General features: G+C 41.7%; 1 protein-coding gene across 1 annotated transcript in view; it reads left to right on the top strand.

Moving 5' to 3' along the window:
• The first annotated feature begins 6,341 nt into the window (after window positions 1-6,341).
• LOC114066278 (latent-transforming growth factor beta-binding protein 1-like) overlaps window positions 6,342-25,816 on the top strand; it is a 109,504-nt gene continuing 90,029 nt past the window's right edge. The window contains exons 1-3 of the mRNA XM_027900835.1: window positions 6,342-7,094; window positions 7,553-7,623; window positions 21,719-22,007. Coding sequence (XP_027756636.1) covers window positions 6,637-7,094; window positions 7,553-7,623; window positions 21,719-22,007 — 818 coding nt within the window. The 5' untranslated portion in view covers window positions 6,342-6,636. The remainder of the gene's footprint in view (window positions 7,095-7,552; window positions 7,624-21,718; window positions 22,008-25,816) is intronic.

The raw sequence follows: 25,816 nt of genomic DNA, 5'->3' as shown, positions 1-25,816 counted from the left end.
GTTAGCCCAGGTTTTCAGTCTTTTCCTAGGGTCTGCTTCATCTTTTCTGCGGTGTCCTAGCTCTTCCAGTCCTCAATCTCCTTTCCACCTGTAGCACACACCAGGAAGGTGTCTATAATGTTACCCTGCAGACTTGCTTTCTTGAAAACGGTTTCTGACCCACTCAAAAGGGGCCGCAGCTGTGCCTGTTTGCACCTGAGGCTGCTTGTTAGGCATGATGCCACACCTCATCACAGATGCATACGGTCACTAAGGGTGGAGGGGACCCTCAGAGGTCTTCCTGCTCAGGCCAGGGTCAGTGTTCAAGCATCATGATGCAAAACACAGACACACTGCAGACTGACATAAACACTTCTGCAAACACATTTTGCTATTGGAGAAAAAGTGATGGAAATGAAAGCCCAGCATTTTTTTCCCTACCTACTTTAAAAAAAAAAATAAAAAAAGCTTGTAATTTTCATTCCGTCACCTTCTACCACAAACCTTGAAAGAGCAGCAGACAGAGAACCTATACACATACTCTCAACCTCTAACATTGGTGTGCTGGGAGCTGCTCCAAGTGCATCATTAGAAGTTGTATTCTGCCCTTTTTTTAATTCAGACAGTCAAGATGCGCTGCTCTGTGTGCCCAGCTGGTCTTTAAACAATTGTTTACCCTGACAGTCAAGCTCAGGTACTAGTCTCCAGCACAGCAGCCTAAGCAGGGCTGGGTTTCTACCTCTGTGACATGGAGAGTAAGTTTAAAGTGGACAGTAGACACCAAAGCCACCCACCAAACATCGTCCTAGGCTGTCAGAGGGGGAGACCAAGCACAAACAAGGGTGTGAAAACCTTTCAAGTTACTAAGCAGCTGCTGCAGGGGGTAATCATGGCTGGTGTTCCCATAAGCCATGGCTTCTCTTTCCACAGTCTCATACCACTTCTGTCTGCTTCACTTCCACTTATGCCGATTTGCTGGTCTGCCTAGATTATGTGTAATTAGGAAAACTTTAAGATGTTCTTCAGTGCTAATTCAAGTCAGGAGCAGCTTTATTTTACACAGACTCTTTTTCCCTTAGCTTTCATAAGTTTGAGCAGCATGCAGCAGAAGAGTGAAAAATCAGGATTCAGTGCTGAAGCTTGTTTTTGTAGAGGTAAGTGTTCTTGGCATACAACATAGACAGACTGTGAGAGTTTTCAAATATTAGTTATAATATTTACTTTGCTTTTTTGAAGAGTATGTTAATTTAAACATGTCTTCTTCTAAGGTGAAGTGAAACAATCAAATGCATTTTCTTATTTTTATGGGCCTTTCCACCTAATTTCCTCTGCAGTTTATTTATTTTCAGTGTACATGTGATTGCACAAAGAAACAAACAATTACAAGGATTGGTATAGTAAAAAAGTTCAGTGGGTATTTTAATAGTTTTCGAGGCCAGATATATTTATTTCCTTGAGGGGAAGAATAATTGCAACAGCACAATGTGGAGATTTTCATATCTTGGAAAAAATCTTGTATTTCTGACTCAGTTATTTTGCGTATATGAGGATAACTGAGAAACTGCCAAATATTCTAGAAGATATTTCTGCCAGTTCAGGAAAATGGAATTCAAGACTATGCAAATCCATACGATTTCTTTTACTATGACTGTAATGTCAGTAACTTACAAAGAAGCTGACTCCTACTTGCCTTGAGCATGTATTTTGCTGGACATAGTGTTGGTCAGTAGTGACAGACTAGCATCAGACTTTTTCCAAATGGATCCAACTTTCAGTGTGACTTAATGAAAAAAAAAAAAAGTCTTGATTACGATCTCTTTTGGTAGTAATGTCTCTTCGCGAACGAAGAACCGGGGAAGGTCTTTCCACCTTCCAGCCTGCGCATTGGATTTTTTAGGTGAGACACAGTGTGCGCGGAACTGAGCCCACCCTTTAATCCTGAGGTTCATCTGCCGGGGCCAAGCACGCTTGGATGGTGGCAGCGAGGTCCTCAGGACGTAGATGGATTGCTTTACAGGGCTAGCGAGCTCCATCTGCCCGGGGAGTGTCCTAACCGGGAATCGAACCCAGATCTCAGCGCTGACAACGCTGTGGTTTAGCCACTGCACCACCAGGGACACTCTCTTTTGGTAGAAGTCTAAGAGGGACTGATGACCCTGACCCCTACTATCATTAGCCTGTTTTCCCATCCAGATTTGAGGCTCTGGACTGTCTGCATGCTAATCTGTGTGCTTCAGAAACCCACTGCCACACAGGATGCTCCAAGATAGAAAATCATATCACAGACCAAGCTCACCATAAAATTTCCTTTGTCCTTGAAAATCTAGTCTTCTTCAGGACCGTGTGACTCCCAGTTGGAAAAGCTGCTATGATTTATTGGCTTGTGTGTGTTCAGTGCCTAATGTGGCAAAGACTTGACTGCAGTTGTAAGAGCAATGCTTTGGGAAATGGTAACTTTTTTCAGAGGAGGTGCTGGGAAAGGCACTATAAAGATGCACTCATGCATCTTGAATTCAGTAAATCCAAGGAGGGGGAGGTAGATGGTTGTTTATCCAAGGTGGAAGGTACAGTTCTATTCGAAAAATACCATGTAGAAATTATATGAATACATGGTCTTACTCTGCAAACCATGTATGTATTCAGAATTGTGTGTGCTACATACTTTAGTGACATAATAAATACCAATTACTTCTTTTCCCTACTCTGATGACAATGAGAATAAGCTGTTCCCTTTTATTCAAAAGAAATACCCTCTAAATTAGAGTCATGTTACCTGTACAGAGCTATGGCCAACGGTATAATTTAGCCAGCAAAATACAGGACTTTTTTGCAGATAATTGTATAGTACCGGAAAGGAGAAGAGCAAATACAGGCCTCCAGCTGATTCTCATCTTATTATAAGTTAAGAGACTGCTTTTCTTCTTTTGGCTCAAAAGAAGTTTCAAGTACTGTTATTTAAGCTAGTGGAGCTACAGTACTGTAAAATTTCTCTTCTAAAGCCTAAATTGAGGCTAAACACAGCGTTCAGCCTTGCCAAATTCTAATGTTAACTGTGAACTTCCAACCCAGCTTTCCTTACAGGCTAAGGCTTGCTGCCTGGTGGATCTACAAGACCACTAGGGCCACTTATTGGTCCTGTAGCTCAACACATTGCTGATCATTCAACTTACTGCCTGGCTAACATGGACACGGAGTCACAGGGGGGTAGTGTGGCACTATGATGCATAAGGCTGGCTCAGTGATCGCTCGTGCTCAGAAGACTTCACCCTCAACATAACGTACATCTTCACTCAAGCATCCAGCAAAGGTGCAAGCCTGTGCACCACACACATCCTCCATCAGATAGGGCCATAGTCCTGTCTCCCTTGTTTGATGACAAGAACGATGGAGGTCTGAGCGCTGACAATTTCGACAGTTCAAAACAATTGTCCTTCCTCATTCAACTAATGGGACTGGCCTTAAAGTCGTGAGATTTCAACAAAAACGTACAGAGCAGTTCAGTTCTTCCTTTCGTTTTGATTTGAATAATGCTATTTTGGTTCTTGTTGTAGATACTCACACTCTCAGACTCGCTTCTCCTCTACCCATTAAGCCTTTAAATCTTGAAGCACTTCTGCCATCTCATCGGGCAGCAGTTCTGCCTCCTTCATATGTGATTCCAGTTCTTCCATCCAGTTCTGCCCTTCTCAGCCTCAGCTACACCCTTAGAGCAGAGCACCTGGAGGTCTGCCCCTCTGGTGGATGGGTTATAGACTAAGGAACTTCTTTTATGTTTTCTTAAGTTCATTCTTGAGTCACAAACCACAGGGGAAAGAACAGAAACAGTGCAAACTGCTTTCCCAACTCTTCTTCAAGAGACAGGTGTGCCTGAAAGGTGATGTGAGATACTAATTCCTGTTTGCCACTGCTAACTCAAGTCAGTGCCTTTTCCATAGGAAGGGGGGAGGCAGCCAGAGCAAGTTTCCCACCAGCAGTCATACCCTTACTAAAGAATCCCCAGTAATTTTGGTAGCCATGTGGCTTAATTTGAAAGGCCAGCATCTGGCTGTTTGGTGCTGGATGCCCTTTTTGTCCTTTGGAAGCAGAAACTTCTACATATGAAGAAATTTTGAGCTGAGCTTTAGATTGCAGTGGTGGTTCACTGAAGTTCTTTTTTTGCTGGTAAAACTTCTGTGGCTGATCCAACGTATTACTGCAACCAGACCTGGTCCCTAACATCCAAGACTCTCCAGACTTGTGGAGGAGGAGCAGGAAAGAGGGAGGGAGCAAAATCAGACAGTAGACAAATGGAGAAGAGTGGATTTCCTTGCTAGAGGAAAAAAAGAGAACACTGAAAATCAGATCTGCCATGTAAATGTGTGAGGAGTGCTTGACCTCAACCAATTAATTTCATATAATACTAAATATTTTTTCAAGAATGTTTTTATACTCCAGTGATTCTATGCAAGGCATCTACCTTTGTGGGTATATTTCCCTTGAGGTTCCTTACCATTTGCTGTACAGTAGCCAGTAATACACTGCATTTGCCCCCTGCTTGACATGACTTAAACCCCACATTTCTTAAAAGCAACTGGCTTCTGCTGTGGAATGATGCAGTTTTTGCCCTCTGTTCAACAAATCAAGCCACACACGTAGTTGTGATCTCATTCTGGAAAACTTCTGAGGGACAGCAGCCTTGTGTAGAGCAACAATCCCTAGTACCACATCGATTTCTCTCTACTTAGTCCTCACCACCCTCCTCTGGTTTCAAGGTATTTTTTTGTTCCCTAAATACTGTAAAAACATTTAGCATGCTCGGGATTCACAATAATTAGCCTTCGGAAGGCTGAACAGTTCACTTGCTGAGAATGTCTTCCAAGTTAAAAAAACAACAGATGTATGTTTGCTAAGAGAGGAGGCAGTGGTCTCACAATTAACTTCTTAGTTATCTTCAGATTTGGGCTCTGAAACTTTCAGGCTTTATCTCAGTTTTCCTCTGAAGCACTACAGATTTTCATTCTCATTTAACCCACTGTGGATTTAGAAGCCCCAAGTGCTTGTGGTATTCTTTTCGAACACTGGGTTTCAGTTCAGACCGCTGGAGGCATAGGAGCAGAAGCCTTTAACATAGATATGGCTCCCTTACACTGTGACTATAGCAAGCTCGAAACTCTCATCTATTTAAAACATCTATTTATTTTTGAGCAGTTTTAAATAGATGAGAACTAAGGAGGAAGGGACTGTTGTGCTCCCTAACGCTGGCTCTTGCCTGGAATCTTGTCAATGTAAAACCCTCCTGCTCCCTTTGCCGGCTGTGTAGCTGTGCCAAGAGCATGTAAGAGCAAAATCTCATCAGTTTGGAGCTAGGGTCAGTGTCCTTAAAGCTTTGGAAAAGAGCAGAGGAGAACCCGGGGAGGAGGACCTGAAATTCCAACCTACTGGATTTGCAAACTGATCTACCACAAAGTTTCTTGGGAAGAACTCGGACACATCAACTTATGAGTCTTTTAAAAGATGTAACCTTCGGGTTATTTTGTGAACTTTGTTTTTTTTGTTTGTTTACAGTGCTAAAGGGTGAGATCGGTTACGACACACTGGAGAAAAACGTGGGCAGTTTTGATTATATATTAATTGCAAGTGTACAATTGTGGTTTGCATGTACAATTTTGTTCTTTAATAATACATACTGCTTTACAAACATAAAGAAAACCAAGAAAGCATCTAGTCTCTCCTAATCCTCCTAGGATTTCTGCTAAGGGCAGCCTCTGGCTTTCATCAAGCTGAGACTGAGGAATGTGCTTACCTTTAGTGTGCGAGGGCTTTAATCGAGTTCCTACCTAGACAGTGAAGCATGCGTCTAAACGCTTTTGGGGGTTTAGAGTCTCCGGTAAATTAGAACAGAAAGGCTCAGCTATTGCAGAACTACAGGTACGCTACCCCAACCGCACGGGACAGCTGCGCCGTCTGTGTCACCGGCAGACGGCAAGTCGGCGCCTGTAAGTTAAAACAGGTATTTCTTAGGCTTGCTTAGCGGCGCAGACTCGCAGCCGGGACCCCCGCAGCCGCTCCCCCAGCGCCCCGCGGTCACCTGGCCCGGCCCCGGCCCCCTCCCCAGCCCCGGGAGCGCCGCCTGACGTCACGGCGGCCCCAGATTGGCTGCGCGGGGCCGGCACCGGGGCAGGGGCACCCACCCCCAGCCCCCTCCCCTCCGCACACGCTCAGTCGCCGAGAAACTCTTAAAGACGGGGCTTTGGAGCCGCCCGCACCGGCTTAGGGGCCGTTTCTCCCACACGCGCGCAGACCCCTGGCAGCTCCGGCAACCGAGACATCTGCTCTCCATTGCGACCACCCCCCTCCAGCAAACACCCTTCCCCTGCTGCTCCTCCTCCCTTCCCGCTCCGGCTCGCAGCTCGGCTCGCACCCGTCGCTTCCTTTCTTCCAACGATGTTTTCCTGCTCCACGGGGCGAAGTGTTTGCTGAACTTTCCAAACAGTTTGGGGGGCGGGCGGGAGGATCCTGAGGCTTTTTTCCTTTTTCTCCCCGCCCGGAGCAGGTTGGGGGGCAGCGACCGGAGGAGGGATCCGCGCCCCGGGCGCAGGTCGCGCACACACACGGAGAGGAAACCTTTGCACGGCGAGTCCGCGAAGCTCGCCGGCTGCAGGGGCTCCCGCCGTGGAAATGGCTCGGATCAGATGGGGGTTCCTTCTCCTGCCCCTGGCTGCCTGTGCATTTTTGTCACCAGCGCTCGCAGCCTCCGAAAAGGGCAGGCTAAGGAGGATCACGTACGTCCTGCAGCCCGGCCGGGGGGGCTCCTCTGGCAGCCGGCAGCAGCGCCCGACCCTCCTCGGGGGGGAGCAGCAGCAGCAGCAGCGCACGTTCAATGTGCAGCTGAACACGCGCTACGGCGCCGGCGGTTCCCTGGAGCGGACCCGGCGGATGAGCAAACCGGGCGGCGCGGCCGTCCAGCTCCGCGTGGGCCCCGCCGGGCAGGTCCACCCCAACTCCGCCGCTCACGCCTCCTCCTTCGCCAAGCCGGCCCGCTTCGGCCCGCGGCCCAAGGCGCCGCCGGGCCCCCACGGCAACAGCAGCGCCGCCCTGCCCCTCCGCCAGAAGCACCAGCTGCCGCCGCTGCCGGGGTAAGGCGCCCTCCCGCCCCGCGCGTCCCCCTTCCTCTGCGACCGCAGCCTCTCGAACACCTCCAGCATCTTCGCCACGGCCGCTGTCGCCCCCTTGGGTAGGGGACGGGGGGAGCCCGTGCAGGGCTCCTTGGGGGGGACACCGCGGCGTTACCTGCCCGCCGCCGGTGCCTGGCTGGCGACGAGCCCGCTGCGGGCGCGGAACACACTCCCGTTTCTTTGCCGCCTTCCCGCGGCAGCCGAGGTCGGGCGCGGGACCAGCTCACCCCCGTCCCAGGAGTCCGCGGTGGGGCCCGGGCCCGGGCTGAGGCGTCGAGTTTAATCGGAAGGTTTAATTCTTCCCGCCTTTTCTCACCCCAGGCCAGTGCCCGCCCCGCCGCCCGGCTCGGGATGGGGGGGGAACGGGACTGACCGTGCGTGCACCGCCGGACACTCGTCCCTCTTTGCTGTTCCCGCAGGGTCAATGTGTGCGGGGGGCAGTGCTGCCATGGCTGGAGCAAGGCCACGGGCTCCCAGAGGTGCATCAAACGTGAGTAGCCCTGCGGTCGGGGAGGTGGGTGTGTGAGGGAACGCCCCTGCGGTCAGTAGCGCCGTGGGGACCCGAGGGGACCATGCTGGCATCTGGCGAGGTGGTGGATGCTGGGCATCGCCTGTAGGCAAAGAGGTGCTGGCTGAGCTACAAAACCCACAACAGCAGTTGTAACACTTCATCCCTAAATCCTTCCTTCCTAACCTTCAGAATTTCTAAGGGATGAATAGAGGATGCGTGTTACCGTTATCCTCAGCACAAGCAGTGACATTTTTGGAGAGAGCTTTGTGGAGGCTGTTTGTTTTGTGAACACCTTCTTCTCTCCATTAGTGCTTGTTTTTTAGGAGTTTTTTGAATGGGAGGCTTAACAGGGTAAAGAATCAACCAGAGAAGCACAGGTGGGGAGCAAGAATTTGTCATCTACCCACATTGTCCCTTCAACCAGCAGTCCATGTGATGATCCCGTGCTTAGGGCATGGAATTCTTGAAGCAGCGAACAATGCAAAAGAAGTAGGTTTGGAGAAGGTCTTGGTGGGGAATGTATCTCTGCTTTAATAACCAGAAGCACAAAATGCATGCATAAAATAACACTGATAGAGTCAATACTGTGATACTCAGGTTGTGCTTTCTAATAAGAAAGTGGAAGAATTTCTAGCAATTTAGGCAAGATTCAGAATGACTGCAAATGACTAAAGTGGTGTTGCCATGAGGTCAGGAAACACTGAAATAGCATACCTCTTTGGGAAACTCTGGGTATCAGTGAGATTGGGCAGACCTTAGCACTTTAGTTCAGCAGGACAGACTTCTGTCCTTGAGAGAGTTGGAGTAAATGCTTCCAGGGTGCAAATGCTGGTTTACTTGTTTGGGGTTTTTTTTGTGTGTGTGTGTGGTTTTGTTTTTTTTTTTTTTTTTGGGGGGGGTGGTTTTTGTCCCTGTGTGGGATTTTTCACAATAGAGAGCAATCACTTTTGTAATACTGAGTAAGGTCAAGTACCTTTGACCTCATGGACATGTTGCTAAGAAGCTAAGACTTTATTACAGTAGTTAAAGACAAAACTTCAGTTTCCTTGACCAATTTAGACATGTATTTAGGATACTCTTCTAAATTAACATTTTCAGCTTATAATACATGCTGCTGTGTTAAGTTCGTCACCTTTTTTGTTTAACATCTTATTAGTGCTGAAGTGATTTCCTTCAGCTTACAGTGGTATTTTAAGGTTAATTGCAGAGCTTAATAAACACTACCGTAGCTGAAATACTAATCAAAGTGAAAAAATCTCTCAGTAACTTTGGGAGATAAAATGGAAAACTTATTTCAACTGCTATGCTATTGTGAAACAATTTTATTTTCACTATTTTGAACAAAACCCAAACAACGTAGCTGTTTGTGGCTCTTCTTCTGTCTTGTAGTAACTTTTATTTTCACATAACTTCATTCTTTTTAATTTTTGTTTATAAATTAAGTAGTTTACTTTCAGTCCTTTGTTTTGTCTTTTTAATTTTTTTGATTATTATTCAACTCTTTGCTCTTTTTTGTCTTTTCTGGTTTTTACTTTTAGAGTCTTCAATAAAGACCAAGTCAACCAATTGGATTTTTATGGGATAACTACATAGAATTTAATTTAAATCCATTATTACTTGGTTCATTCATATAGTTACTGGAGGAATGGAGCAGCAGAGAAAGGGTTAAAAGAAAGGTGGGGGGGATTTTCTCCTTGACCTTTCTTTCTCTTTTTGTGCCTCTGATATTAGGGTTTCTTTAGCATTAAATATTTTTGCTGCCTCCTCTAATGCTACTCTAATACCTCCTAGCACTGGTATAATACACTTGGCTTGGATCTTCTCAGTTTCACCCCCCTCTTGGCAGGCCAAGGGAAGCACTGAATGTACTGAAGTTGTCTGTTTTGTAACTTAGGCAAACCATGAGATAGCACTGACTTGATTTAGCTATGGAAGATTAGTCTCACAGTCATGAAAGCCAGATATCACCTTTTCTGGAAGCTGCTGATGTTCCTTTCAGAAGACCAGAAACCCTATAACTGAACAACAGTTAACCCCTTTGTTCTCTGTAAAAAGAAGTGATTTTTAAATTCAGATAGTGAGCTCTGTTGTTTTTGAGAGGATTATTGTAGTAGTGGATTAATTGTACCACAGATGTCAGAACACCTGAGCTGACTTGATGCAAAGGCAGTTTGGATCTGTCAGGGTTTATTAGCTCAGTCTCAGTATCACTTTAATAAGCTATTTGGTCTCTAGGGCCAGATTTTATTTTTTTGCATGGTGCAAAGCCTGAGCTAATAAACCCCAGACCTACACTGGCTTTTTCCAGAGCCAGCTTCCATTTGTCTGCATTGTGCTTCCAGAACCAGAGTGCTGAGAGCCAGCTCTGATCAGCAAGGTTTATTAGCTCAGGTGTAATCCCAGGCTGGAACAAGCAGCATGTGTTTCTGCTCTGCTGCACCTGTGTGAATAAGCCTGCCTGTAACCCACAGAAGGAGGGGGTGAAGAGAAGAGATATGGTCTTGCAGCCCAGGCTGCTTCCCATTCCCTTTCTCTTGGTGGTGTTTGCTAGCTCTACTTTCTCACGCATGAGGTTGAGGCTGCCATTCCCTCGGGTGACTTCTGTCCCAGGCGGGTGGTGGTCTGGCTGGGAGCAGTGGCAGCCACATTGCTTTTCCCTCAATAGCAGCAACAGGGGGTATTTGAAATGTTCCTGTGCAGGTCAGAGGGCAGCATCTGTATGGAGGAGGCAAGTGGCCTTCTCAAGTCCTTTTTCTAAGTTTTAGTCTGAAGCTGAACTGCCTGCTGTGTTTACAGTTATTCATGTTCTCTTGGAAGCCCGACAGTCCTTAGAAGGTGAGCTTCTGTCTTCCTCTAAACTGTGAGAGTGCCTACTGTATCCAGTTTAGGCATATAGGGTTTTCCCCCTTCTGTGCCTATTATTTCAGTTTTACATTGTTAAATTTTATCTTAAGAACTTTTTTTTCAAACTTGGTATGACTTCAGTTATGAAGAACTACATCATTGTAGTTGAAAAGATGAACTCATAGTACTCAGTGTTAAAAGTATTCAGAATTGCTTTGTGCTAGGAGAATAATGTCTAACAATCCAAAGCAACCTTTTTGAAGCTTTCAGAACATCCATCTTTGGATAAAGACAAAGGTGGGAAAAATTGAACCACAGCAGTAAACACCTTGAAAAGTTAGAAGTGCATGAAAGGGTTCATGACAAAGACTGTCTTCCAGTCATAGTTATCATAGGTTATAATCTGTGTAAGTGCAGTAATAAGATACCACCAAGGCTGGAGACACCATGTTTTGTTAGTACTTGTTGCATAGGAGAGCATTATAGAAACATTAATTAGCTCTATAATATGGCTGTAAGGCAAGTAGAGCTTGGAGTGTGGGGTTTTTGTTATTTATTTCATTTATGGAAATTGAACCGTAGGTTAAATGTGTCCTTGGACAAGTTTTAACAAATGTTGGGAAGGCCTATGCTGGAAATTAGTTCTTGCTGCCCAACTGCGTGTTTACCCTATTGAAATCTGTTGTCTCCTACTTTATTGCTTGCTACTAAATTTCTATTAGTTAAAGCTACTTCCTTCTATTTGTTCTGGTTTTGTTTTCTCAATGGTTACAAGGAGCTGTTTTTTATGTTGGGAAGTTAAGAAAAAAATTACCTATTGTATGTAGGATCTTATATCTTAAAAAGATAAATGAGAAGAACTACTTTATTGTAATAGTAGACCCCTTATAAAATGTGTACTATGTTTTGTCTGGAGTATTAATATCAGTTGTTTGAGAGTGTTCTCAGTGTAAACTGGATGGTTAAAAAAGTGGGAAGGAACGACCTGGCTGTTGTTAAGGGAGTAGTGAAACATGAGCTCCTTATTGCAGAGGTGTAAGAAAGGCTCTTAGGGCAAACAGGTGAGGAACTGGATTTTGCAGGATCATGTTTAGAGGAAGTTTCCTACAGGGAGATGAACTGCTGAGTGTGTAAATGTAGAACCCATGTACACCATCATTGTCAATTAAGATAAAGAGGATCTTCTGTCTTGCTTAGCTGAGGGTGTTGCATGTGTGCATGCATGTATTCGATGCCTGGGCATAAGGAGAGGATTTTGGTGTTGGAACTGGATGGAATTATGTGAGTTTGATCATGAACTTTTCTTGTCTGTTGTGTGTTTGGGCACCTTGGAAAGAAAATAAAACAGTCTGTTGTCTTTTTTTTGTATTAAAAGATTATGTTGCTAATTCTCTTCTCTTTTAAAAGACTTCCTGACTCAACATTAAAATAAACACACTGTAGAGGTTTAGTTTATTTTTCAGAAAAAGAAAATATACGACAGTAGATTCTTGCTGATGTAAAAACAGGAGACTGGAAAATTGTGTGAATACTTGCCCATAGGAGGGGTCCACTTTGTTCAGTTCCTGAATCTGCATGGCCTCTGCTTGTGTACTCCTGTTTAATTTGAGCCATCTGATCCCTAAACTTCCAGAGCTATACTTCTTGATATGGATGAGTTAGCACGCTACAGCTTCGTGTCTCCTCCAGGACATGGGCACTTCACAATGTGACCAGTAGTTCTAGATCCCCAATTGTCCAAGACATGGATGGATTATGCCCTAGGTTGCTTCTATCTTGTGTTCCTGAATTTCTTCGGGAAGGTGAGAAAAAGGTTGCATGCTTAGGTCTTGTTCTGATATAGGTTAAGGATCCAGACCTGGAAGCTTGGAAGCATACATGGGTCCTGCACTTTAGATATAAAACTCTGTATCACTAAGTATTTTAATATTGGTTGCTCAGAATCTACTACTCTCAGAATCTACTCTTTTTCTGCCTTCAGTTCAGCTCTTTGAAATGGTGGTATGCAAGAGAGCTATACTTCCAATCATGGGAACTGTGTACTTCAGTTTGCAGCTGTACTTTTTGGAGGTTTTCGGTCATAAACAGTTCCTGAGGCTTGTGCTTAATCAATTTTGTGGGTTTGAGTTTTACCGAGGTCTATTTATTTACATTGTGTATACAAAGTCTAACTATAGCATACTGTCCCCAAATGTTGTTTCTTCTCATTCTAAGACCATCATCTCAGTAAAAGCAGTATCAATATCCTTCAAATTATGTCTAAATCAAAGTTAAATGCCTCAGTTTTAAACTTTGACCTCATGTAACTGACCTGTACATTAGTCCGTTTTAATCTATTGTTTGGCGAGGTTTTTATACAATTTGAAATTGAAAAACTGAAAGCCATTACTTGAGGAGCTGGGTTTTGCCTCTGCTGTGCTTGTTACTGTAATATGTAAATAAAACTTTTGAATTTCATATACAGGGAATGGATGGGCTTTTGCAGTGGGAAAGCTCTTGTTAGCACTCAGTGGTATTTCTACTCTGCCTTATTTTTCGCTGCCCTTGGGAGGAGGGAGTAGTATGACAGAGTCCAAATTTTTGTAGTCTTAGTTTCCATGAGCAAGCAGCATGGACTAACAGGAGCTGATCTATAAACAAAAGCCTTTGGTTCTGATGAAACACAGGCCTTAGTGGTTTTTTTTTGGTCAAGGTGTACTCTGGTCTTGTGGAATGAGGCTGAAATATATTAGGTGCTTTGTTAGCATTCATGTTTTGGGTTTAGCTTTTTATTATTTAAACATATTTTTTTCTTTGCATCTGAAAACAATAGTGCACATAACTAAAGATGGCCCCATAACTCCATAAGTGCATTTGGTAAGATATGTTTCAAGAGAAAATCAGACCTGAATCAGCAGTAATGCAGACTTTGAGCACAGTGTCCATCTCCTGGGCATTGATTGTAGCCAACCTCCCTCCTGTGAGAGGAGACAGTAAAAGAGCTGTGAGAAGATTGGGGAAGCTGTTAGCTTCTGTCTGTTGTACACATGTGACCATGCCATGCACCATTCCCTCATTTCAGTGAGGAGAAATAATGTCCACAATTAGTATACGGGGAAACATACCCAGCCTTTTCTTTGTGAGGAGACACTTGGGACTTTACTGGAAACAAGCTTATAATGATACATAATCTCTGTTTCCTACAAATACTACGAGTGTCTACAGCATTAAGACAAAACAGAACAAAAAAAAGAGAACCTTAGAAGAAACTTCTCAAGATGTTGTTGTGCTCCTGCACTGAAGTGGATGACAGATGGGTAGTGAACTTGCTCAGCTCATTGCAGCAGTTGGTGTTAACAAAAGAAGCAGGGGATGTAGTAAAGTTATAAAAAGTCCTGAACGCTTCCTTTCTTAATACATAATCAGAAGAAACCCAGAAAACTGAGTTTGTTGGGGTTTTTTTCTCCCTTTCAGGTTTCCTGGTTGTTTTTTTTTTCCCAGTGTGTAACTTGAAAGCTACACACAGAAAGCTGTATGCGTGCCATGGGAAGCTGTGGTTCAGCCATCGATTGAGCACTGTTGTTGTTCTGCACGTGTGCAGGACCAAAATTATGTATTGACAGCGAAGTGATACTTTGATACTTACAGTACTAGTCTTATACCTCTCTTATACCTTCTCTTCCTGAGCATGGAGAAAGGGAGAACTGGAAGTGGGACATGAGCCCCTCTCTTTCCTCTCCTGCGAAGTGAGAGAGCTGGGCAAAGTGGCTGTGTGCAAGGGATCAACAAACCTCCCAACCTTCAGGAGATCAGGGCTGTAGTGAGCGATGGGGTTCTGCTCTCTGTGGGGCCTTGAGAAGAAGTTGAGTGCAGCACCTCTAATGATACCTTTCTTTGCAGCATTCACCATGAAGGGCTGCTGATCCTGCCTCAAAGGAAGCTTGCATTGCCTGGGACATACAGGATTTGTGGAGGGTGGATGAGGAGGGATACACCTCCCTAAACTGTCTCCTTGTTTGGATTCTGCAGTACTGGGTATTAGTAGATTATCCTTGGTTCAGGGTGTCAAGTCAGTCCATGTTCTGTAACCAGCATGGGCTCATGCTGGGTTGGATTTGAGTTTTTTTGCTTTAGTAGTGTTTTTTTTGTTTTGGTTTTTTGTTTGTTTGTTCTGCCTTTAAAAGCACCAGTACTTGATTTGCAAAGCCTAATTTATTCCTAGAAAACACATCCTCCCCACTGAGGATAAAAAAAAAAGCAAACCTTCAGCACCGTATCATTTATTACTGCACAGAGAAGGGAAATAATTTTACATGTTAGCAAGGCAAGATGTTAATTTAAATACAGAGCTAAAAATAGGTATGCTTGGCCATGTACTTTTTTTGTGAATCTCTGCATAAACCTAGGGTTTTGGAGAGCTGGTTCCTGATAGAGACAAATTGCTTTGTGTCCTATGGCAAGACTGGCTTTTTTTCATAAATCAGATCGAGGTTTTTTTATTATCTCTAGATGGCAGTTTAGGCCTGGATTTTCAGAGAAGCTCGACTAAATGGTAAACTCTCATGGAGAGTTGGTTGAATTTAGGAAAAACTTCATTGTGCTTAGCATTTTACTTACTCTATTATGATTAATAGTCTTTTCTCCACTCTTTTTTTTTTTTTTTTTTTTTTTTTTTTTTTTTTTTTTTTTTTTTTTTTTTTTTTTTTTTTTTTTTTTTTTTTGGTAACTCTTCAGTTGTCTGAATTTTGCATCCAGTTAAATAATTCCAGTTGTCTCTTCACAACTGGAATTTGTCTTAGTTTGTTCAGTTTCCTGCATATTTATTATGAAGGATTTTGTAACAAAATGAGCAAGCACTGTAATGAGAAAGGTTAAGCCAATTAAAAGTATTGCAGACTGGAGTGTTAACCACTCCAGCAGCAAGAATGGAGTGGAACATAAGAATCTGCTGGTTTCCTTGGCTTAGTCCATTCTGTAGTGTATGATTTCTTTTTTTGACATTGAAATGATAGAAAGATCTATAGCATGTGAAATGTTTATATTGCCAGAATATGTATAATTATGATCTCATATAATTAAATACTTTAAAGTGTCTCTCAGATTGTGCAGTCTTAAGTATTTATACTATGTAAACTGCAGTAAACAGAACATGAATGAAAATGGCAAGTATCAAAGAGCATGTTATATCCTTTGACTGATAAAATAATGTGTCCTTTTGCTGAAGTTGGTTTTTTGAAGTATTTGAGTATAGTTGCTATTGAATTCTGATGGATCTTGGCATCTAGAGATTGTACTATGAAGATAAATAGAAAATAAAGTATGTTACGTTGTCATTGGGTTAGGAGAGAAACTGGGGTTTTTTTTGTGTGTTTGTTCTAAAAGATATATGTATGCCAAAAGCATTGTTTTTTGTTTCCCTTCCTTCATGGAGGTCATGTTTACGTGCCAGTATGGGAATGAATTTGATGTTTTCAAGTGGACAAGCAAAGACTTACAGCACATGCTTTCATTTGAAGTGTATTTAGGGAAAGAATTCCTTAAGATCTTATAGTTAGGCTACAGAGTTCCCGTGTAGAAAGACACAGATGGTTGTAATACCTTCTCCATTAGTAGTGTAAAGGTCATACAGGTTTTCTGCAGTGAATGTAGTTTCTTAGGATTATTATAAGTAATTTAAACTTTTTTTTATAGAATGGTCTTGCAACATGATTATATCACCCTCGGTTACAAATTTCGGTCTTGTCCATTCTCAGTGAATCTTTAGAATTGTTGGATTTATTTCTGGTAAAGTTTGACTTCTGAAAATTGTTTGGAGCGAGATACTCAGAGAACTAGATCCCCAGAAAAGCATTAGATGGTGAACACCAGGTGTTCCTTCAGTTAGCTTTTGGGTTTCTAGATTCCAGTACTGCATCCTCAGACTTAAAATGGTATCCAGAATAAAATCATAAAATTAAATGGTGAGCTAATCAGTAGGGTAATTTGCAGAACAGGAAATTCTTAGAAACATTGCTCTTCTCCAGGATGTCAGCACTGTATTCAGATTTTTTGAGGGAAACTGGAGTATGTCTCTTTCCTTTCAGAACCCACAGCTTGTTGCTTTCCAAAGAAAGTGCTTCCCTGCTTTTCTTCTGGAATCGGTGGGGGATCATCACTCTGTCTTTCAACACAGCAGGAGTTAAAGGTGCCTTTGTGTCACAACTTTTTGTTCAGGATGTGCGCTCAACCAAGATGAGCTTTGGTTTGGTTTCCTTGTGTGCTCGAGGAACAGAAATCTTGGATTAATAAAATAAGAAAGATGGTATTTATTATGCCCTTAACAGTATTCCTGTGTGTCATGTAAAGCAACTTGAAATTTCTGCTCAAAGCACAGATATATCCATGCCAGAGTGCTGGTTTTCCCCCTTTCTGCAAACTTGATGCACGCATCATTTCTCAACCATTCTATGCTGGAATCTGAAACAGCCCTGTACTTAAAATGCTCTTCCCAATTACTGTATTTTCAATTATTTTCCCTCTACCATGTATTTTGCCTGACAGAATTTATGCACTCCTATGGGAGAAGTTGATATGTGCACTGTGATGAAATTTGTTGAAAGACAGTGCATCCTGTTTAAACTGGTGCTTGACTAAGTGTGCTCAAGAGGAGGAAGAAAAGATAAATTTCATGTGGAAACAGAAAAAAAAAAACCCAGTGGATAGGTGCACTAGAAATAGCGCAAAACTCACAACACTGTTGTAGTGTACTTGTTGTGACAGTATTAGAAATGTGTAGAAATTAAAAAAATAAAGAAATCTATGTAGAAAAACTTCTGTGGACATTTAAGTACAAATCACCAGCAGTTGCTTGATAAAGGACATCCTTGAAAGTGGAGCTGAGGCTGAAAGGCTAGAAACTTACTTGAGTGCAGGAAACTTCTGGGACATGTAAATTTGTTTATTGTGATTTTTCCCACTGAAGATACATTTTTGTGAATTTCAATTCTTGATGTGATCTAGAGACACAAGGAAATAAGTGTTGTGTTAGTTTTGAAGGAATTAATTGTGAATTAAGATAAAAGATTAGCATAGGAATGAGATTGTAATGATCCTAATTCAAGAATTAGAATTAATTTAATATAAATATTGTTTTGTGACAAGTGGAGTTAGTTATTCCTGCATTTTGAGTCATTTGAAAGGACAAAAGAGAAATTATCTAAACTTCTTCCATGCATGATGTGTTTTATAATTACTGATTTCATGTAATAAATTATGCTTAATTTAGCATGTATAAAAACACATACATTTTGTATATGTAGAGGGTTTAAAATATTTACATATTTTAAAACTATTATAAACCTTTTATTTTAAGTCTTGCTCCTGCAAATATTTATATACTCTTTAGCCATAATAACATGAACACATGGACTGAAAAGTGAGTATGTTTAGATCAGTCCCAAAACAACATAAGATGTTGTGGGTGTATTTAAGCCTAACGGTAATGGTATTTTAATCTTGCTTTTCTGAAAACATGTCGCAAATACAACCATACCAGTCCCAATGTGGTTGTGTCAAACCCAGTAATAGTCTGTGAGAGTGTTGAGCAGCAATTAATTAGGGAAAGATGCATAAAAAGTATGAACATCTTGGAATACAGATTTCAGCTTTTTGTGATGTAGGTATTTCCAGAGCAAATGTGTCTCTGTGGCTTTATTCTTAGTAGATAGAGATGGCATCTTCTTTAAAACACAAAAACCAACCCAAAGAATCCCTATTCCTTCACCATGCTTTTGGAAAGCGAGGGAAGATTGCTTATATTGTCTATGCCTGGACTTCCAACGTGACAAACTTCCTTGGCATAGAAAACTTTTGATATTGAAGCTAGGAGGTTCAAAAAGCAGGTCAGTAAACCTCTGACAGAAAAGGCTGCTGTGGGTTATTAAACATCAAAAGCAGCACTCTTGCTCAGGAAGTTGCTGAGCCTCCAATTCTTAAAGGCTATAATGGTGCAAACTTTTACTGCATCTCACCCTGTCCTTAGGCATCCATCTTGGTAATGGAGGGAGAGGACTGGACTAAGTGGATCTTTTTTCTGACCCACTAAGCCTGATCTCATTATCTGCATCTTTACCAAGCTCTATTTTGAATCTCCAGTCCTGACCTCCTTGAATTGAACAGGACCAAGTCAGTTGTCTTTAACAGGAGTATATTGACCTGCTTTTCAGTTTTGAACTTAGTACTTTGTGCTCCAGTTTTTGAAAGCTTAGCTTTTTGGAAAATATTGGTCTTTTCAGTTGTGTGCCATTATTGTTGCCTTCCAACAAAATAATTAGGTCATTCATTTGGCACACTGCAGCTGTCTTGGACAGTTTTGAAGCTAAACTGCTGTATTATGTAAATTAAAATGTTCAGTTTAATTCTTTCGTAAAAAATATGATCTTTTATCCAGTTTTGTAATATTCTACTACACAACATTAATGAAGGATTTCAATCAAAGGGTTCATTGGTGTAAAGATCTAATAGATAATTTTTTTAACCTGTTGCCACTGTTCGTGTGATCTGAGACAATAGTTGCTGTATCTCGTGACGCTTGTTTTGTTAGAGGCCAGTTAGAGTAATGCAGTTTGTCCTGCAGAGCATATGCTTTATGTATATGTAATATGTGTATAAACCTTTGGGGTTAATGTTGCTGTCAGTGAAGAAGTAAGAATCTTCAAGTCTATTGGGGTAAAATACATAAGGTAATTTAAAAACAGGTTCTGTTTTCAGCTTCATAGTTTTAAATTCACTGCAACATTAAGTTCACTTTCATAAGTAGAAACTTAAGTTTTCTTAGGCTTCTGAAGCACAGCTTTGGTTCTTAACTACAGAGAAAAGAGTTGCAGTTATTTCAGTGTTGTCTCTTGTGTACGTATGTTATTTCCCCTTTGAGAGGAGATATGCCATGATCAATCTCCTAGAAGAGTGTATATTTTGTCATATTGGCTTTTGGGGTGGCCTTGTTAGCTTACTTCTCTGTTCAGTTTTTGTTTTTTAAGTAACTTGTTGAGAAGCTCAGAGGCTGATATAGGTGCACGTCCATAAATCTCCAGAAATACATGTTCAGTATTAATGTTTTTTTTTTTATGTTGTAAAAATGGGACCTTTGAAAGTCCTGCCTTTTTTTTTTTTTTTTTTAAGCATTTTTTATCTGATGTTTTTCAAAAGAACTCCCAGCTGTTCCCAAACTCTTTCACTGTCATCTCTACTCATTTTCTACAGATGACCCAGATGATGGGGGTCACTGTTCTGGTCTTAAGTTTCACTGGCTTTGGAGAGATTTTTTAATTAAAATTTAAGGCTTCTAAATCTATTTTCCAAGATGCAATTAATTTCAGTCATGTGCACATAAGCAAATTTTTACTGTTTGTAGCACAATCTAAGTCTTAGAAGCAAGCCACAAGGAAGACTTGGCTGGTATATTACAGCATATGCTTGTTACAAATCCCTTCTCAAGCTTACAGTGAAAATGGTCTCCAGTCTTCCAGTAATCAAAGACAAGACACAGTCTTAAAAATAGACAAATATAAGTAAGCAGTGATTATTTTTGTGTTGCCAGAGAGATGCATAATATGCACTTAAGGTAGCCCAGCTAAGTAGTGTTGAAAAGATAAGTTTCTGAACAACAGATGGAGGGGAAGGTGTATGTGAGAACAACCCCATGCAAAACTCGGGTTAAAGTTGTTTGGCAATTCTGGTGCCACATACAGTTGCTATACTGTGATACGTCTGTGTCAGAGGGTGTTGTCACTTGACAAAGTAGTCCTCCAAATTGACACAGTCCCATCCAACGAAGTTTTTTCATATGTATGCTTGTGCATTTATTTTTATATATAAATGTGCATATTAAAACCTTATTGAAGTGCCAAGTACTCTAATTTACTTGCCCCAGGGCTGTGGACTGACTTTTTTTTTTTAAATAATATACCTGTGCAATTGGATGTATCTAAATATGATGTAGAATCCTATGTTGTGGTTTAAGGTATGATCTTACCTATTTTAGTAAAAATTGATCTTGCGTATCATTTTGTCTATGTTAAAAGATCGTTAACAATATTAAAAATATACGTAGTTTGTAGAAGCTAAGTAGCTCAGCAGTGGGGTTTTTTTTTAATAAATGCTTTGTTGTATGCCATCTTTAATGGGACAAATGAAATTATTTTGATGTTTATATTAATTAGGATTATATTTTAATGTTAAATTCCCTTCTCTGAGTAAGAGAATTAGTTTTCTTTTGCCATCTTTGTGTTATTTTAACGTTCTCAAAATGCAATAGCATTGTAAATTTAAATATCCAAAATAAATCCTCAAGTTAGGTATGCTTTTGCAGTATTATTTATACATATGATCAGCAATTGCTTTTGCTTTTTTATTTTTCCCCCTTTTTTGTGGGATTTACTACTTCTCCAGGGTTTTTATTCAGAGTGGAGTTGATCCTGCTAGGTCTGTGACCTGGGTGTTGAGTGTAGGCTGACTATTCAGGCTCCCTCAATAGTCACTAGATAGAGCAACACAAAGCAGTGTAATTAATCCTTTCTGAAGGCGAATTGTCTTTTGAAGAATCTGACCCCTTTTCACTGATGGTACAAAGAGTGCATAGAAGCTGCTTGGGATAATCACAAGCACCTGTCTGTTTCTTCAAAGAATGTAATCCCCAGGTGTAGCGATGTCTGTGTAGCAGCAGCAGCTCATGCATCTCTTTTTTTTATGTTTGGTGGTGGTAGAGGAGGGAATGTCACTTGGGTTTTAGTAAGGGAAAGGTTGAATCTCTTCGTGCTTCTCTGCATTGTTTTCGTGGTCTATAATGTAACTGTAGGGATTTAGTCTAGGTACCTATGCAGTATCTGATTTAAAAATAGTAGTGGAATGAATCCAGGCCAGGATCAGTAGGTTGTTAGAGTATGAGGAGGAAGAATGCTGGGAAGAGAGTGTTAAAGGCCACTAACTGGAAAATTTGAAATAATGCTGTATTTCTTGATTTAACTTGTGCATTTCCTATTTTTTAGATCGCCAGCATTTTACCTTTTAAAGCTGTTCAGATGTTGTGCAAATCTTACGTAGGAAAGCAGTAGAAGCTGTACGAGCTTTTATACTATCTTTTGTGGCGCTAAGCAATGCTGCTCTCTTGTACTCCAATTACATTAACAATTAATGCCTTTTTTTATGATGGGGAGGGTTTGCACTGTCCTTCGTGCTTTGTTTCACAGGTGCTTTTTAAAATGTTTTTTCTTAGCTAACTGTGCACCACCATGCCAAAATGGAGGGATGTGCCTGCGACCTCAGCTTTGTGTGTGTAAACCAGGAACAAAAGGTAATTCCTGTGAGGATACAGTCGTGCAAGACACATCTTCCACTGGAGGCCGGAGCCCTGTTGTTCCCCCATGGCCCATACCCCAGCAGGCTGCCCAGCAGACCTTCTCTCAGAAGGTGCAGGTCCCACCAAAGGTTGGCCCTATGACTCAGATGGCATTCACCATCAAGCAGAAGCCTCCTGTTGGGTTACCTCAGCAAATGCAACCACAGTAAGTGTTTTCTTTGCTTTCCGAGAAGTCCAGTGTGTTACATTTGTAAAAAGTTGTTTCTTGCAAATGTTTTCAAAATATCATACTTGGAAACTTTCACAGACTTTTTTTTTTTTTTTTAAGAGCTTCTTGTTTTAGGTGTCAGATTTTGGTGGATTTTTAAACTTCTGTTACTTATGAGCCAAATTTCTTCACCTGAACAGAATGTCCCATAATATCAGTCAACTTTTATTTTCCTTAGACTGACAATGCTGTGCTAACATCAGAGGAATTATTTTTAATTTTAACTAGTGACTTTTTGAGTTTAGCCTAGAACAGAGTCTGGCATGGAATTTCAATACCTTGCATGACTGAGGAGAGTAAAATCTAGTTCTTGTGTTGTGTTCTGGTTTCTTCTATTTGCCATATACTTTTTTAGAAATAAGTGTATATGGCTGTACTACAGTGGATGCTTCTGCTTGCTTGTGTTTGAGGTTCGGGATTGTATCTGACTGGCATAGGTATCAAGCAAACAACCATCTTATTGGAGAATTTTTTTCTCTACCTCTTCAGTAGCTATGACTGAAGCTACTGTGAAAGTAGCTTCAGTAAGCTGGTGACTTAGCCAGTCTTTGATATTACTTCCATTACTCACTTAAACTGAGTCTGAAATTTTTCTGTGGTGTTGTTTTTATTGATGTGTCTGACCTTAACTTCTTTCAAGGCTGCATTTCATACGGGGGGGAGGGAGGCGCACAGGAGGGTGGCAAGCAAGCTGAATGTGAACAAGTGCAGATGTCTGTAGCGACTGCTGTCCCTCCAGTTTGAAGTGAAGTCAGTGACAAGAAGTGTTTCTGTCCTCTAACAGGTCTTGCTTTTTGAGAGCTGCAAAGAGGGTGCAGTCTGTCTCACTTTGAGTCTCCAGAGCAAGATAATCAGGATTACGAAATAAACTGTGTTTTCCTGTGTTCGAAACTGTAAAAATGGAAGGGTGGTGTGTGATTACAGTTTGCATCTGAGTAGTTATATGCTTGTGACTACAAAATACATCCTGCCTGCCACTCCTTTGCAAAGTTGCATTTGAGAATAGAGATCACTGGGCATTGTCAATGTTGTTTGATGTCTTGTAACCTCTTTATCAGGTTTTTTTCCTCCTAAACCCCTCCAACTCTTTCTACTGTTGTCTTGGTTCATCTTACTCTGGATCCACAAGCTAAACTAGGTTCCTACATATGTTGTAGGAACACTTTTAGGAACACCATTTACCTGAACTTCCTTGGAGTTCTAAACCCTAAGCTAGGATGGTCTTTGAGAAAGCTAGAAGGTAGATCAGGGTCACCTTTAGGAACAAATGCATCCATAGTCTTGAAAGACAGAGAAATTGCCACCCAATTTTAGTGGGTGGCAATTTAGTATTTCATAGTACTTGGAGTCCAGTTTCATTCCTGTAAGTGAAGCATGGGTTATTGAAGTGACTAATATAAAGGGGAAATTACCAGTAAAATCATCAGGCTTTTTTCTGCTCCTTTCCATGCAGATCTGGAAGACTGTTAATCTTCATCACCTGCTGTCTCAGCTTAGCCCCACAAAATGCAGTGCACAGCACATGAGTACAAAGAGGCCAGACAATTCCTGTCTTATCAGTATTGATTCCTGTAGATATTGCATGTCTTTTTTCTTCCTCCCTCTGCCCACAGCCATTCTCAAGGAATTTTTCTTTCTGTTGTGATAATGGCCAGTTTTCCAAAATGGGTAGTAAAATATAGTTCAAAAAAAGAAAGCAGGAGAAAAACAAAACAAACAAACAAAAAAACCAAAACCAGACAAAACCCAAGAAGAATGTAATTTGTTCTTGCCTGAAAAAAAAACCAAAACAAACCAAAAACCCAAAACCCTGTCTTCTTTCAAGCACTGTAAAACAACGCTCAGAAGGCTTGTGACAGCCTCTTTTTCATTATATCTGGAATAATGTCCAGGGATAAAGTGTTTCTCTTGTAAAAAAAGAGGTGATGCTAAGCTGATATTCTTCTGTGCTGCTGTTATAGTTGCCAGGCTGCGATGCTCGAAGTGTTTCTAGAGGGTACCTACAGCATGTCATGCTTCACCAAAATCTCAGTACCTGTTTGCATGAGACATCACCCCAGATACAGAGGAAGCAGCTTCAGGCTGAAAAAACAGTCATCTGTTATCCCAAGTGCCTCTGCATGCTTCCATATGCAGTGTGAACCCAGGTGGGCTTTGTTGTTCATGTGACCCTTCTCAGCCTAAAGTTTTTCTTCTAACTGTGAAGAGACCTTTTCAGGTAGCTAGATCCGTTGGTCTTTGCGATCACATAAAGATAAATATTTTTCAACTGGCTTAAAAATAAAGTGGGGAAAATGGAAGCCTGAGTTTCTGGAGGCATGAGAAAGCCAGCCTACAACCTCGGCAGGAGGCAGGCATAGGAGCAGCAGATGGAGAGGAAATGGGCTGTTTCACAAACCAAAGCAGTCATATCAAAGGCAGCAGAAGGTGGATATTTAGATGCAGCTGTTGAAATGAGTGCCAGCAGTAGTTTTTGTGTATGACTGTTAGGACAATTTACAGGGCTGAGAGATCCTTTGGAGGTCAGGTCTCTACCATCGGCACAGAGTAAATGAGCTAGTTCCTGCTTCAATTCCTCTTTGAGTGTCTTGTGATCTTGTGTTACGTGAGGCTGCCTGGATAGTTTTGGAATGGCTTTTTCTGTTTCCACTCCTACAAAGTGGAGTCATCCATTGTCAGTGTGGTTGATACACTGATCTGGACACTGCTACCATGCAGAGCTATCAAGGACTGGTGAGATCCAGAGCAGCACTCAACCTGGAACACCTAAATCAGCTCCTAGAAGAGGCTTGCCCCTACAGTGCTTCTGTTTTGCCATCCTCTGTCAACTTTTTTCTGTTTTATCAAGATGGGTTCTTGCATGTTTTCTTAGGATCGTGGTGGCAATGATATTTAGGGAAGCAGGGAATTCATTAATTTTTTTCCAGATATCTTTTTTTTGAAGAATAAGGTGCTGAACAGAATTTGGAAACCTGGAGAGAGATTAATTTCCTGGAATATCCTGGATTCAGTAAGTCTGTCATAGCTCTGGTCTGAAGATGGATAGTGTCACTTACAAGGTCTCATCTCGTAAGAATGTTAGCAGAAGGTGTAGATGGCTGTAATTGAAAACAAGTGGTGCCTCAAATAAAAATCTGCTTGTTATTGGAACCTGTTGGGAATTCTGATCTCAGTAACAGGCATGCTTTGTGGGCCTGTTTTCTGTGATAGCTCTCCAGTAACTCTGGGTGTTCCTTTCACATCTCGTGTTCTCTCTTGTTGGCAACATTGTAGCTCCAACAGCTTGATTTTTCTGCATTTACCGTCTGTGTAAGCAGAACATTTTTTTTTAAAGGGACCTTTCTTGTACAGTTTTGGAAATGGTCACCAGAAGGTGTACAGTATCAACCAACTGGAGCTCAATTATACATAGCAGTGTCAAAACAATGCTGTTTCAGCCTCTTTTGAAGGTAGCTGTTGATGACATGTGAAAGTTTGTTTTAACGTTGGGCAAAGCAAAGCTCATCAAACGAGTGATAGATGCACAGACTTCAGGTGATAGACTATGGATTTACTGGTATGCCTGATGCACCCAGAAATCTTTCCTAAGAGGTCCCCTCCTAACTTGAATTCCTGGGTCACTGGGTCTAATTCCATGTTATGGTATATTGCTTGCTAATTTACTGAACCTATTGGGAGCCCCTGGTGGTCTAGTGGTTAAGGACGCGGCGCTGTCACCACCGAGGCCCGGGTTCGATTCCCGGTCA

Source organism: Empidonax traillii, unplaced genomic scaffold, assembly GCF_003031625.1.
Source record: "Empidonax traillii isolate 1590-97213 ecotype Southwest subspecies unplaced genomic scaffold, ASM303162v1 scaffold753:size306327, whole genome shotgun sequence".
Taxonomy (NCBI): Eukaryota; Metazoa; Chordata; class Aves; order Passeriformes; family Tyrannidae; genus Empidonax; species Empidonax traillii.
Note: the sequence above shows the minus strand (reverse complement) of the source record. Positions and strands in the feature narration are given on the sequence as shown.